This window comes from Pelodiscus sinensis, chromosome 1 (genome assembly GCF_052426305.1).
Source record: "Pelodiscus sinensis isolate ZL-2025 chromosome 1, ASM5242630v1, whole genome shotgun sequence".
In the NCBI taxonomy this organism is placed as follows: Eukaryota; Metazoa; Chordata; order Testudines; family Trionychidae; genus Pelodiscus; species Pelodiscus sinensis.
In genome coordinates, this window is record NC_143052.1 from 121,192,671 (window position 1) to 121,208,900 (window position 16,230).

At 40.7% G+C, this 16,230-nt stretch overlaps 1 protein-coding gene across 2 annotated transcripts in view; it reads left to right on the forward strand.

Moving 5' to 3' along the window:
* Positions 1-16,230, forward strand: part of SSPN (sarcospan) — a 42,210-nt gene that overhangs the window by 16,416 nt on the left and 9,564 nt on the right. For both annotated transcript variants that reach the window (XM_075898837.2, XM_089769816.1), the window contains exon 2: positions 13,392-13,478. In XM_075898837.2, the coding sequence (XP_075754952.1) occupies positions 13,416-13,478 (63 nt within the window). In that variant the 5' untranslated portion in view covers positions 13,392-13,415. The remainder of the gene's footprint in view (positions 1-13,391; positions 13,479-16,230) is intronic.

Consider the following 16,230-nt stretch of genomic DNA (forward strand, 5'->3'; position numbering starts at 1 on the left):
GAAGACTTTTGTGTTGCTGGTTCTAATAGCCCATAAAATTGACTGTGGCAATAGTGAGAAATAACCACCTTGTTGTTGGTTAACAGACTTCATACAACAAAGTTAATTACAGAAAAGTGCTCTATGCTTTTGATAATTTTCCCCTGCATGTTTAAGCTATACTATAGAATTTAATAGAGAATATATATGCCTGGCCTAGGCACCTAGAGGACATTTAAAAAAAACAAACCCTAGGGATGCCAAATGATTTTAAAAAATTAATTACTGTTTTCATCATACTGTTAAACAATAATAGAAGGCCATTTACTAAAATATTTTGGATGTTTATTTTGATTGAAATTACAAAAAAGAATACAAAACACACAATGCTCACAATCTGTTTTTATTACAAATATTTGCACTGTAAAAAGATACAATATTTTTCAATTTACCTCATACGAATACTGTAGTATTCTGAATTAGTCTGAAGCGGGCTCCCTTAATGTGAACATGCTACCTCGACTTAGAATCCTGGGAAGCACTGGGGAGTAGTGACTTTGAATGACTCTGGAGATTAGTTATTTTGAAATAGCAGCTGTGGAGTGTCCACACTAATGCTATTTCACAATAATGATTTTGAAATAAGCGTTATTCCTTGAGGAAAGCAGGCATATTTATTTTGAAATAACCAGCCCATTATTTCAAAATAGTAGTATGTATGCACCACTTGTTATTTCGAAATAACTTTGTAGTGTAGACGAGGGCTCAGATTCCTACTGAGCAGGCCATTCAATAGAGTAGATGAGTAAAATTAATCACCTGCATAAGTACTTATAGATATGTCGTGGGCTAGGGCCCAAGATGCTCATTTGAACCAGATTTTCCTTTCTTAAACTCTTTTCAGACATTTTCAGCTCTCTTGCCTCTCCCAACTCAGCACCATATGTTTTCCAAAATGTGTAGGAAATTCTTGGAAGGCAAATATGCATCATTTGACTAAGAGGCCTACCTATTTTTAGGGCCACATTTTGGCTGAAACTGCAACAACAATATAAAACCTTCATAATTTATTAGGCAGAAAAAAGAACAAATTGGAGCAATTCTTGATTTGGACAGCTGTAGAAATAAAGCAAGCCATGTCAATGTATCAGAGTGTGACAATAACTAATGAAAACCACAACTGCAATTTTTTCTGACCTGTTCACATTTCCCCCAATTATGTATATTGCATCAACATCTTAATCATTACCAGACTGTATTCAGCTTTCTATCTTCCATCTTTGTGCTGAGACTTGCTGTGATAAAGTATGAGAAAGTTACAAGTAACTTAAAATACGGGTGATTGGATAGAGAGGGGAAATCCAGTGGGCCTCATTTAAGAAAAAAAAAACAATGAATTGCATGGGAATTTGGTCTAATAAAATCCTTCAAATTTGACTCATACCTAATAAGTGGGTTGTATGTATTTTATCTTTTATATTTGTTTTTGGCAACAATATTTTTCTCATCCTTAGTTGCCATGGTTAGTTCAATGACTGTAATAATTCTGAGGAATGATAATTACTCATGTAGAGCAGGAGGATGTTTGGGCTGCTGCTAGTGCCTGTCTAGCTATACTCTTTGGAAAACAATCAACCTTTGTCTGTTGAAAACCGGTGTGTATGTTCAGGATGTACCTTTCTGTTGGCAGCGGGCAATGAAGTTGGCATTGGTAACTTTTTGCTGCAGCAGGTGTTAGGAGAGACTTCTGTTTTGCTTTTGTTCCACTTTTTAAATGACTAAGCTATGTAAAGAGTGGCCTGTTGTTGGAATCTACTCTGCATATGGGAAGTGGATATGTGTGGTTTCTCTAGTATTATTAGCACTATTTAATATTTGTTTGGGAACTCAAGGCAATGCCACAAATCTTGGACTAGTTCTCTGGTGCTAGGCACTGGGTACAATGAAAAGACAGTTTCAGGCCCAAAGATCTTACAAACTAGTTTTAAGTAACTGTATTTAGGTACATAGGGCCTCGTTTTGTTCCTGTTGAAATCAGCCATTGTTAATAACTTCAATGGTGATAGGATCCATACCTGTTTTCGGTACACAGTTTCAAAACCATTTTGATAGTGGTTTGTTTAAAAACTTTGATTTAAAATACAATAAAAACAATTAAAACAGATCCATTTTGAAACCTGCTTAGATGGAAAGAACATTGGCATTTCCTACACATATATATATTTAAAATTTTTCAGCCAGCTCTAGTAAAGATTTGTTTTCAGTGAACAGTTTGTTATGTCAGAGGATATAGTAACCAATATTAACCCTGTAACCTTTCTAAGTACATCTGTATCACATCCAGGTTTTTTTCTAGGCGGTATTTTTCTAAATTTAAATTCCTTCTTCGGATCCGCTTCATGCCACCATCTCTTCAATGAGGGGTGTGTTAACTCTCCCAGCAAATTCTGAAATAGGAACATGAAAGAAACTCAGATTGAAATGTGCACAGGGTTGACATGCTTATTCCTAGTTAGTCAGATAATTAGATCAGTTCTTGTAACTCCATTCCATAACTCTTACAGAATTGATTTTATTTGTGTAACAAATGCATATTGATTGATGACAACCAAGTGCTAAAGCTACTGTATTTTATATATTTAACCAATAAGACATGGGAAGCCTATGTTTCATGCAGGGATAATACAATGGCTATTGAACCTTGGAGTGTAGGATTGCCTTATACTATTTTATAATCAACATTGGCAGCATTCATAATAGCCCCGCTAGAATATAGTCTCTAAAGGAGTCTTTAAGAATATTTAGGCTGTTTGTTCTATTGAACTTCATCGATATAATGCAAAACTAATCTTCTAAAAACATACAAAGCATGTAACAGCTCTTTCTCTCTAACTGTTCAATACTCCAGTTTGCTTCATAGAGGCTATGTTTACACTACGAGTTTTCTTGGCAAAAAATGCTAATGAGGGACAAATTTGCATGAGTTGCGATCTTATTTGCATATTTTCTGCGGATCCATTTTTTGCACAAGGTGTTTTTGCAGAAAAACAAGCAGTGTGGATGTTTTCTTTTTGTGAAAAACCCCCTTTTCCCACAAGACTGATATACCTCTTTTTTAGGGGCATAAGGGTCTTGTGGAAAAAGGGGGTTTTGCACAAAAAGAAAAACTGCTTGTTTTTGCGCAAAAACTCCTAGCGCAAAAACTGATTGGCAGAAAATATGCAAATGAGATCATGACTCATGCAAATGAGTCCCTCATTAGCATATTTTTTGCGGCAAAAACTCGTAGTGTAGACATAGCCAAAGAATCTATTTTTTAAAAATTTAAATGTAAATTAGATATTTGTTGTAACCCCCAATAATCTAATACTCTGTTTGGGCAGGAGGTATTCTGTTTACCATCACTCTGGCACAAACAATCAACATCAGGTGTTTGACAGCTCTCTGTTCTTCATGCCTTCAATTAATAGAAAGAATGAACTATTGTTAAAAAAAAAACCAACTTAGGCCCTCTAAAATATCCTACTCGTATCCTGCCTGAATCCTGACATGATGTAATCCTTTATAACTTAGCATCTCCAACTATCCTCTAGTATAATTTAGAAAACAACTAATGGTCCTGTAGCACCTTCGGGTGCATCTACACACCAAAGCTTACCATGAAATAAGCTGTGCAAATTTAGCTACGTCAATTTGTAGCTTATTTCAAATAGCTTATTTCAAAATTGGGAGCATCTACACAGCACTTATTTCAAAATAGAGCACTCTTCCTCCAACTTCCCTTACTCCTCATACAATGAGGGTTCCAGGAATCAGAGTAAGCAGTCTTCCAGCTTGACAGTATTTCAACATTATTTTGAAATAATGTTGCTGTGTAGACTTACCCTCAGAGGCTAACAAAAAATATGGATAGTATCATGAGTTTTCGTGGGCACAACCCACTTCTTCAGATGATGAGTGGATCAAGAGGCACAGAGGGGCACAGAAACCCCAAAAATTTAAAGCAGAAAAAGAGGGGAGAGGGAGAGGAGAAAAAACTTGTCAATTGTAGGCTGGGTCTACACTGGCAAGATTTTGCGCAAAAGCGGACGATTTTGCGCAAAATCTTGCCGCCTGTCTACACTGGCCGCAAGTATTTGTGCAAGAACACTGACATTGTAATGTACAAAATCAGTGCTTCTTGCGCAAATATTCTGACGCTCCTGCTCAGGGATAAGCCCTCTTGTGCAAGTATTCTTGCGCAAGAGGCCAGTGTAGACAGCAACGTTAATTTCTTGCGCAAGAAAACCTGATGGCTAAAATGGCCATCAGAACTTTCTTGCGCAAGAGAGTGTCTACACTGGCACGGATGCTTTTGTGCACATCTTTTGCGCAAAAGCACATGCCAGCGTAGACGCTCTCTTGCGCAAATACTTTTAGTGGAAAAACTTTTCAGTTAAAAGTATTTGTGCAAAATTATGCCAGTGTAGACGCAGCCATAGTGTCTGTGCTAAACGAGGCTAACAGAGTGGGCTGTAAGTATGTTGTTTAAATCCCAGAGGAATCCTACAGAGTATATGCAGGATGAAAATTATTTTGAATGATACTTCTTCCTATTGAAAGATTTCTGAAGATGAGCCAGATCCCGCTACTATTAAAGTCAGTAGGTGTTTTGCAACTGACCTAATGGTATTTGGAAGAGCTCCTATTTGTTTAGAGTTTGATTTACTGTAAGAGAATCCTAACTTATCATTAGCTATCCTGTCAAATAGAACCAGAGCCTGGTTTTTCTCTCAGTTGCACTAGAACGGATATAATCTTACAGTAGTAGCAGTGGTGGCTGATATAATCAAATTTACACCCACATAAGTGAGTGCAGATTTGAACCATTATGCCAAGAAAAGTGGTTGTTTCCCCCCTGAAAACTCTGTCAATTATTGCTGTCAGCAATAAAAAGAAAACAAATAAATTGGAGTCTGTGTGCAAGTCATAGGACCAAAACATAAATACGCATGACATGGAAAGGAGTAAATAACACTGCTGCTTTCTTTAGAAATGTTATCGGGCAAAACTACTTAACCATGTCTGACAGAAATTACATGAAGTAAAACTGTATGGGTACATCTGTTACTTCACACAGGTTCTGGAGGGAAACTGCTGTATACTCAGAAATACTGTCCTAAAAAGAAAATGGTGAAAGAATAGTTGGTAGTATGTTTTCCCATTATAGCAGGGACAGGAATGGTTTCATTCAATACCATTTTACAAATTCTCGGATTTGGATTTCCAACACTGCAGGAGGTTGTCTGAATTGGGGAAAAAATATACAAACACAATAGCATTGTGACAATGGATGGGAAAAACAGGCTGTGAACTTAATAACAGAGGTCTGGCTCCACAGCTGGGGTAGGCCAATGCAGTTCCATTGACTTCCCTGAAACTATGTTAATTTATGTGCTGAGGGTCTAGTTCAGAGAAAGCAAAAACCCCCAATCCAGTTTCACTGGGAAAGCATAGAGAATCCTTCCCCCCACAAATAAACACATAGGATTAAAGAGAAATTACTACCTTAGAGCCCAGTCCTGTCCCCATTGTAGTCGATATGGGTTTTCTCATTGATTTGAGTGGGGGAGGAGGAGGACTGGGAACTAAGGCCTGGTCTACACTAGATCAGGCAGCTCAGCTTAAGGTTTGCTGTCCAGCTATGCAAAATGCAGAGCTGGATTCAGTTTTCCTTTAGCCGAGCTACTGCAGCGTCTAAACCGGTGGTTACCAACCAGGAGATTGGGATAGGTTTTGGAGCTTCTGACAGGTGATCCTGACCAGTCTGGCCAAGAGGCTATTAAGGCTGGCACTTCAGCTGCCCCTCCCCCTTCTGCTGCCCATCTCCTGCCCTTTGCCTTGGAGCTGTCTCCCCCCCTTCCTCTGGGAGCCTCCTGCTTGCTGAACAAGGTGCCCCCTCTCCCACCCGGTATTCTATCTCCACTGAGCAGGGCAGGGGGCACAACAGGACTTGGGATGGAGTTTGCTGGCTGTTTTTGGGAGTGGTGCAGTGCCAGGGTAGGGCTGAGCCTGCCTTAGCCCCACTGCACCACCACCCAGGAGCAGCCAGAAGTAAGTAGTGTCCAGTTGGAGCCCACGTCCCGAAACCCTTCCCCAGTCGTGAACCTCTCCTACACCCCAAGCACCATCCTAGCCCTGAGCACCCCTGCATCCAAACACCCTCCAGAGCCTGCACCTAGAGCCCCCTCTGACACCCCAACTGCCTGCCTCAAGCTCAGCTCAGAGCCCCTCACACTCCAAATCCCTTAATCCAAGACTAGAGCCTGGACTCCAACCCACTGACCCAGCCTGGTGAAAGTGAGGGAGGATGAGGGAGAGAGGAAGGATAAAGTGAGCAGGGTTGGGGCACAAAGGAGGTGGGACAAGGGTATTTGGGTTTGAGGTAAATCTTGGGTTGCCCTTAAATTCAGAAAGTGATCTTGTGCTTACAAAGGTTGGAGACCATTGGTCTAAACTGTGGGAGGCCGACGGGAGCACAGAATGAGGAGTACAGGATCCAGCGGTGCCTACCCCAGCATTTGATTTGGGGGTCTACACTAGATCCACTAAATCGAACACTAGAAAATCAACCTCTGGAGGGTTGATCTTCTCCATAGCATAGCCATGTCTTCGGATTCTTAACATTCATCCATTTTTCATAATCAGTGGTGCTGCCGGTAAGGCAAATCAGGACTACCACTCTGCACCTAGAGTAGGCAGGATTTAACACCTTTTAAAAAACTATAATTGGTCTTGTATAACCAACCAGAGTTAACCACATTCAGCCAACATATTTTCAAAGGTGCTAAACGCCATGATACGTGGTGCTGTTTAAACACGTACACATGAAAAGATTAACTGCTATGAGATTTTTTTAAAAAAACCCTAAACTAGGCAGGGTCTATAACAATTCCTTCTCTTCACTCTCAGACTTGATCCCTTCATGGTCCTGGTCACAGATACCATCCATTGTGCAGCCATGCAGACCTGATGTAAGATCATGCAAGGCAGGGGAGCTGACCTCCTGTGTGGGCCTGTGGGCAAGGTTGGGGACGGAAGTTGGGGCCATAACACCCACCCTGATAGGCAAGGGTAGCTTGTGAATTGTCTCAGCCCTCCTGCCCCATTTTCGTCTTGGCAATTAGAACTTTTGCATATGCGTGGTCCTGCTAGATTGAAAGATGAGAGAGAACCTTGTTCTGCTGTGTCATAGTCCCACTGCTTGCTCATCAGTGGGTTTGGCTTCCCCTCACCCCCATCAATCTTGATCAAAACGAACAAAAACAAGGATGCAGAGAGCTGAAATAGGCCTCTCCAAGCCAAACAAGACTTTGAATGAGAAGGTTAAAGGAAGTCACAAGATGGGATTGCAGATTTACCTCTGAGAAGCTCCAACCAAAGGTACAGGAATGTCATAAATGAACATAGAACATTTCTTATTCAAAGGTTTCAGAATCAGATTATTTTAAACATTTATTTGGAAGGTAGGAGAAGAAATGTTCGATCACCTGAAGTCATTCAGTCTGTTGGGACCTGATTGGAAGTCAATGGAGAGAATCCCATTTAATTCAATAGCCCTTAGGTCAAGCTCTTAACAATATGATTACTGAAGATGAAGTTTCTCTAGAACTAAAAGGTACAGTTATTGCAGTTGAGACTGTTAATCCCATATGTACTGGTGGCCACTCCATCCTCTGTGCTGAGGCACACAACGGTGGGGTTTGAACGTTGACATGCCAGGGATGGGACTGTACTTAGGGTTGCCAGGTTCCGGTTTTCACCTGGACAGTCCAGTATTTGTGGCCCCTGTCCAGTAAAAAAAAAAAAAAGCAGAAAATACCAGACATATAAAATGTCTGGTATTTTCTGTTTTTTTCGTACAGAAGGCCATTAGGGACATTATTCCTCTGCCACATCTGGCAGGGGCGGGGGTGGGGGGAGCAGGGAGCATGTGGATTTTTTTTTTTTGGCTCAGTGACTTTGGTCCCCTGATTTTTTGTGTGTGTGGTGGGGTTTTTTTCCCCGCCATGTTCGGGATTTTTTGTGAAAGTACCTGGCAACCCTAGCTGTATTCTTCCTTAGCACACAGGCTGCAATGAACATCAGAGGTAAAAAGGTTAACTTTGGGACATCAGAACTGCAATATGAATGTATGAAGAACACAGGGCAGCATTAGAAGTACAATTTTCATTCTGTGGTTAGTCTACTAGGCAGCTGTAAAGCTTCTAAAAATCTTATCTTTTCCCCTGCTTTCATTCACTGATATGATTAATGTGTGAGTACCATGGAATATTTTCACAATCTGTATTTGTTCTATAGAGCAGTGATGTTTCAACCAGGGTATGTGTACCCCTGGGGGTACATAGAGGTCTTCCAGGGGGTACATCAACTCATCCAGATATTTGCCTAGTTGTACAAAAGGCTGCATAAAAAGCTCTTGCAAAGTCAGTACAAACTAAAATCTCATACAGACAATGACTTGCTCATACTGTTCTATATATACACTGGATGTAAGTACAATAGTTATATTCCAATTGATTTATTTTATGATCAGAATGTAAAAATGAGTGTCAGCCATTTCTCAGTAATAGTGTGCTGTGATAGGTTTTTCATGTCTGCTTTTGTAAGAAAGAAGTTTTTAGGTGAAGTAAAACTTGGGGGTACAGAAGACAAATCAGACACTGGAAAAGGGGTACAGTAGTCTGGAAAGGGCAAGAGCCATTGTTACAAGGTTTTGTAGAGCACAATCGGGGGGGCGGGGCACGGAGATCTGGCTGGTCACATAGTTCTACATTTGGATCCTGCAGAGTTAGGGTTAGGTGAGCTGTCCAGTGAGGTGCTAAGTGCTCCCACTGAAGTCATATTGAAGATGAGGACGTTAATCACCTCAGAGGAATGCTGATTGCCTCATACTGCTGAGCCCACCCTGAAGAGCAAAAGCAGACAGTGTAATAATTCCATTGAAAAAAGAGAATACTTTGTTGCACTAGATTCTGAGCCTTGAGCAAGGACTGTCCTTTGTAAGTGTCTGAAAAGTGCTTAGCATGTGGTAAGTGCTACTGCAAATAAATAATACTGCTAATAAAGACAGTGACGGTACATAAATACTTTCCTATTACTCTCCTGCATAAGCAATTACAGGTACTGTCATTTCCATGGGGCTGAAAAGCAATCACAAACAGGTAGAGAGATGCACTGTTGGCTAAGATGGTGTAGTCCACATTTTGAAAAGTTTAAAAGTCCCTTCTCTTTCTCATGCTATTAAGGCAAATTGGAAATATTGCTGACTATCATTAAACCCTTGATTTTAGCCAAAAGGCTGAGAAAAGGTGATATATGACTGCTTTGCCTGACAGCTGTGAAAAATGGGAAAGGGTTACCAAATTCTGGGTGCACATGGCCAAAGAAACGAGCCAATGAACTCCCCCTGAATGGGAGGACAATGACTGGCAAATATAGAGAAATACGTAGGGTGTTGAAAAGAAGGAGAGTGCATATTGCTTGTGTATGAAGGACAAAAAGAAAGGGGCTGAAATCCATGAACATCAGGAGAGTTACAACATAATGCATCATGGCTCAGTATCAAGATCAAGATGGAATAATCCAAGCGGAAGTATTAATAATGTTACATGCAGATACATACACAAGTCATGCAGTTGAGGAATTCCAGATACTTGATGATCAGAGCACATCACAGCAGCAATGTGAGAACACAGTGAGGGCTATTATGATTGTCATAGAGAACAAGCTTTGGAACCAGAAATGAAGTTGGTAGAAAATCTTGGAATTAGCCAGAGTCTATGCCCTGATTATTGCCCATAGATGCTTTATAAAGAAGGAGAAGCATTTGACTAGGTAGGAGAGCTATTTCAATAGGTTCCGGAGTAATTACTTCCAGACATGTGGAAGAGATCTAAAACACATGGGAACCTGTAAAATGATTGAGGAGTAACATAGATTTGCTTCTACTGGACTTCTGAGTCAAAAGGCCAGTGGGGGACAAAAGATGAGATATGGGAGACAGAATAAAGTGGCAGAAGCTCCCGGATAGAGAAGTTAGTTGGAGATATAAAGACAAGACTCTGCAGAGATTGGACATAATCAGACTGATGAGGTTTAGGGAAAAATGTCCAAACATATCACAGAAAGTTCATAAGCTGCCTGTGGCCAGATGGAAAAAAGGAAACTTCTTGGCAGGGAGCTGTGATAGTGTGTGTAGGATAAAGTGTAGGAGGCAGGAAAAGAGAAGTGATTTAAACAGTCAGAAAATAAGGATGGTAGAAGGTTCTGAGAAATACAAGCTGGTAAAGAAAATGCCAAAAACACTGGCTGGAGAAGCTAAAGGTCAGGCATTTAAAGCAGGGGTGGGGGGCCTTTTTGTGTTGGGCGCCGCTGACCCACAGAAAAATCTGTCGGAGGCTGCACACAAGGGGGAAGCCGAAAAGAAAAACAAACCCTCACTAATGTGGCCCACTCCCCAGATTCCCCTCTCACACCAGAACCTGGAGGCCTAGGCTAGATTTCCTGTGCTCCAGCACTGTGGGAAGGTGACAGGGGGCTGGAGCACCAGCACAGGCTCCCCAATGCTTGGGGGAGGAGGGCTGGATCTGGCAAGCCAGGGGTCACATCTGGCCCCCTGAGCCTTAGGTTCCCCACCCCTGATTTAAAGCTTTATATGCAGAATTACTAATGAAGAAAGGGGGAAAGGGAATATATAGATTTACCAAGTTTAGTTGAAGAAAAACAGAGGACTTGGGAGCTGTGAAGTTGGTCAGAGATGAAAATGAAAGAATGTTGGTGGAAGACCAGTACCAGAACCCGTAGAAACTATCGAGGGGGAACATATAATATATAATGTATCACCGCATTGGAGTCTCAGACAGTGCTAATTATGAAGGAAGAGGGGAAGGCAGTGGGATCGGACAGCACCCCAATTGAGACACTTAAAGCATTAGGCCATGAGGAAGTGAGGGTGAACTTGTTTTGCTTAATTCTCCATCCTGAAAGAATGCCCAGTGAGTGGAAGAAGAGCACATTGGTTCCCATCTTCAAATATAAAAGGAGATGTTCCAGAATGTAATCATTACTGACCCATCAAGTGAATGAGTTGCAGGATTGAAATGGGTGGAAAGAACTGAGAGACGAAATCAGGAGCAGTGCTGCTAGCTAGAGTGTCAAGTAAGCAACAACCAGTTTGGGTTTGTCAATGATGGACACAAGATTTGCAGTCTGACTATGGCAGGAGAAATGTAACAAAAATTGCACTTAGTATTGTGAGTTTAAAGGAGGTTTAGGACACTTTCTAGAGAACTGCTATAGTGATGCCTTCTGTCATGTAAACTGCCAGAGACATACAGTCAGACAATCATGGACACATACAAGGGTAGCACAACAGTAGTGAGAAGCAGCTGTGCTTACAATACGTCATTCAGGGTAGGGATAGGAACTGCATTAAACACATTCCTATTTGTGATTTTAATGGACGCCTGGATGCAGAAGACTTGGGAGAGGTTCCCAGCACCATGCTTTTTGCCAATGACCTTTTGTACCATGAAGATGCATACAAACTATAAAGGGGGCTTGAACTATGGAAGGCTGCATTAGAAGACAATGGCTTCAGCATCAGCTGACAAAGAATGGAACACATGCAGTGTTTCCAGGGGACAACAAGGAGCAAATAAAGCTAGATGATATAGAGTCTGTGCAGCAATTTCAATACCTCAGTTAGCGTTGTGCCACAATGGGGATGTGGTTGTGGATGTTAGAAGCCAGATGAAGATGGTTTTGTATAAATGGGGGGAACTCTCTGTGTAGTAAGAATATGCCAAGTACACTAACGAGCAAAGTATGTAACATCATAATTATCCTAGCCACTTTGTCTATTCTGAATGCTGACCCCCCCCCCCCCCCCCGAGGTAGAGAAAAGAACTTATCACTGCAAAAATAAGTACTTGCATGGACTTTGGCTAAGATAAGACTTGATTGGCTGCAACAATGAACAGTATTAGCCATGATTCACATAGGCCCCCTCACTGAAAAGCTGAGAGCGTATCAACTGAGATGATTGGGTCATATGGAATGTGTTGGCCAAAGGGTACATGTCATAGTAGTCCCAGGACAAAGAGCCCAAAGAGGACCTAGTGGCTAGAGACACTGAAAGACCACATGAATTAATCAAATTAGTTTAAAATCAATTTTAAATGAGATGGGAGCAACTTCTGTCCACAGACAAGCCCCTAAACAAAAGATTATAATCTGTCTCCTGGGAAGAGCTCTAGAAAAGGGAGTGGAGCATAGCAAGTAACTGAAGGTTTTTCTGCCTATTAAGGGCAAATAAGGTATAATGGCTCATGGAACATCAGCGAGTGCAATTAGCAGCTGATGCTTCAGAAACAAGCTCATCTGTACATGCTAGCTCTTAGCAGAGGTACAAGGATCATGGTGACAGCTAGGTCCCAACTCTCCTGTCTACCCCAGTTATGGCTATGGAGTTGTCATTGGGCACATATCTGGCCTACATCACATTTTGAAAGTAGTAAAGGCAGAACTTTGCCTGGCTCCTGTGTGCTCTCTTTTCTAGCTACACAGGGTTACCCAGAATTCCATCCCAAAAGTTTCTATCCATCGAGTATCAGAGCACTTACTTTTGATTTTTACAAGGAAACCTCCAAGCCCGTGGTAGGCTTAATGGAGTCTCTGGCACATTTTTTGGGTTACAATTGTTCTGTTGGATTAAATTTTACAATTTAGCTGAATGAAGTGCAAAATGTAAAGAGGAAGCATAAATGGAGCAATATAAATTGTGGACCAGGTTTCTAAACCTTAGCGCCTGAAGTTAGGCCCTAAATATTTACCCAGCTAAATAATTGTCCTGATTTTCAGAAATCCTGAGCTAAGCGGCTCCTATTGATTCTAGCCGGAGAGGTGAGTGCGCAACACCTCTGACAGTCAGGCCATTCATTTAGAGGCCTTATTATGGATTGAGGGAGGCTAACTTTAAGCTTTCAAATTTTGAAAACCACGGGCTACGTTTTAAAGGAGCAGCATTTCCCAGTGGTTAGAGTTCTAGCTTTGGACTTGTGAGACCTGTTTATTCAGAGACTTCTTCTGTGACCTTAATTAAGTCACTTAACCTCTCTGTCCCTCCTGTCCCATCTGTAAAATGGACACAATAGTACTACCCTACATCACAGGAGTGTCGTGTGAATAGCCCCCTACCCACCGAGGGAAGTGGTAAAATTGTGAGGTGCTATTGGGCCATGTACGTACTACAGCTAGGCTATTAAAGCACATTTTAAAATGTAGGTACTGGCAATACAGATAGGACATTGGTTTGGGGGAAAAAAAGACCTTTATCTTGACATTATCCCTTTAAATGTCTTCCTTTGCAGGTCTGTGTGGTGGCCTTAGTGGGGATGGTTATGCTTTGTGTTTCATATCAGCCTGAGGAGAAGACATGTTGCCAGTTTGCCATAAAGGTACAGTGTAATTTTTGTTTTGCCTTTCCATATTAAAAACATTAGAAACTGCTGTGCAGGATAATTCCCACATAGAAGAAGCCAGATTGCACTTTGAAATTTGCAAGATTTTAACCCTTAGTTTGGTAGGCTAGAAATCAAACAAATGCTTAGAAGGATGTATGCTAATACCCTGCATACATATTTGCAGTCTGTATAAAAAGGGAATTCTAGATCAAGATGTGATAGATACTTTATTATTGGGTGAGAGCCCATTTTATCTGCAGTGTTTTGGGAATGTCAAGGACATTTGGATAAATGAAATCAAGGGTTCTGAAAACGAGGGGGTTATTGGGTAAGGGAAGGCATCACAGTTATGAGGATGAGAGAATTTCATATTAAAGAAGTGCTGATAAATAGAACTTTATTGTATTTCTTTCTGGCATTTATGATCGAGTTCACCCCCTTACCAGAAAAGTAGCTGCTGACGGCATGTGCATATGCAAGTTAGAAGGCTTGGGGAGGATGCCCACCCACATAGCAAGGATATATAGTAAATTCATCTAAAGCATGTAGCCTGACTTCATGTTTTGTCAGGTATTACAGTTCCAAGGATAAAATCCCTCCATATACATAGGAGCAGGACAAGGATAATGCACCACTAATGTTCCATTTAAATTGTTAAAACAGCACTAAAGTGGTACTTGTGGAGTTCATTGACCCTGTGTGTGGATGAATATCACGTGAAGTGCACTAAACTTTGTTTTTCCAGTGCAGCAGCATTTCTCCAGGTTACTTTTCTTTCTAAGGCTCTTCATGTTATGTTGTGTGGAATAATGAGTGAAATAATTAAATGGAAAAGGAAAGTGAATAAAATCAAGGGGAAGATTTGCAAAGAAGGCAGAGATACATCCACTCACCTGCACCAGATAGCACTTACCCTGGTGAAAAGGGTGGCTTTTTCCTCCCCATTTCTCTTCGTGGGATTAAGGTCCAAGTTGATTTAACTCTTAAACAGGTTCCTCTCTTTCATTCTACAGGTTTTAGAGTACTTTCTGCGGAGTCTGGTTAATTTAATCCTTAATATTATAGACTTTCCCATACAGGACACAAGGCATCTTAGCTGAATTGTTTATTTCCCTGATGTGTAACAAAAATATATTTTTCTTATCAGTAAATATTTTACAATCTTTTCTTTTCCTACATGATGAACCCAAAGGAGGATGCATGTGACCTGCCATTCACTGTACCTAATCATCATCTGTTACTTCCCCCATTCCTCGCTTTCTCTTTCTATTTTGATGACAATCACATGTCTCAAGCCATGAAAAACATTTCTGCAGGGACAAATTGTGGCCCCCTGGCAGAGCTCCCTAAGCAGTTTTATTTGCAATTTTGGAGTTGCCTCTGGGTCTGCCATGTGATTAGTCTGCTGATGGGATCTCTGCACTCACTGCCTTGTGCTCCTTCCCAGGCAGCATTTTCTTTTGACTCACCTTTGATATTTAGAAATGTGTTCATTTCCATCTGATGGCAGAGGAAATTCCTCTGTAAACACAGTGTGAGGATAATAGCTATTTGTCAATTGCTAAATGCTCCCATATGACCGTGAGTCTCAGCTGATTGCTGCAGGGGCTGCCTGGGTAGTTTTGCATCTGAAAGGAAACCTTAGATTTCCTTCATATATGGCATCATTTTGCATACCGTACACCAAACTAAATACTTAAATACACGTGAGCATACAGGATGAACTCCCTAGATTATTGATTTGATGCCATTTTACACTTTCTGTAGGTGATTATATCTGCATACCATGCCAATCAGTTCAAAAGCAGACCTGTGGAACATACAGGTGTAAAAATTCATGTAATGAGGTCATGTTCTACTTTCCAGTCCTTTCTGTTCTGTGAGGTTGCTACAGATTAACAGAGAAAAATTGAACAACAACATTAATGCATTTATCTGTTGCCAGCATGTTTTTCCCTTTATAAATGTTTGTGTCATCTTTTGAAATACTATCACTTGCTCATAAATTACCACACATCTTTGTTTAGAGACTGCTCTGAATTAGCAGCTACCCCTTAACCATGCAGTTTTTAATAGAAGCTGCCCTCATTTCAAATCTATACCTTTACTGTGGGCCTTTACCATGAAAAGGGGAATGTAATTAAATTTAATAAAAACCTTCATTTAAAATGTCCCTAAGTTTAAAGCTTCAGGAGTCATTAAACTTATTAGAAGCTATGGCTTCTAAATGGAAGATTTAATTATATTTGGTTATTTTGGGGAGCAGAAGGGATATACTGACTTGATGTCACCTATAAGCCCTATTATTTTTTCCCACACTGACAGATGTATGGGAAGATAGACCTACAGTGCGAATCAAAGCCAAATATGGAGTGGATTTTATAAAAACATTACATATCTGGAGCTTCAAGGTCATAAAAAATGCTTATGTATTGGTAGTTTGCTTGTGGTGCAGAGATTTAAAAAAGCCTCCTTATTTAAAATAACAAATTCGCAATCAAATCATTTTGCTGGCAGATAGGTAAGAGGCCAAGAGAAATAAGGGTGTGTCTACACTTGCACCCTCTTTTGAGAGAGTGATGCAAATGAAGACATTTGAAATTGCAAATGAAACTGGGATTTAAATATCCCATGCTTCATTTGCATAATCACGTTATAGCGCTATTTCGAAATCACGCTATTTCGAAATAACAGACGCTGTTAAGATGCGGTAATTTTGAGAGAAAACCCTTCTCTCAAAATAACT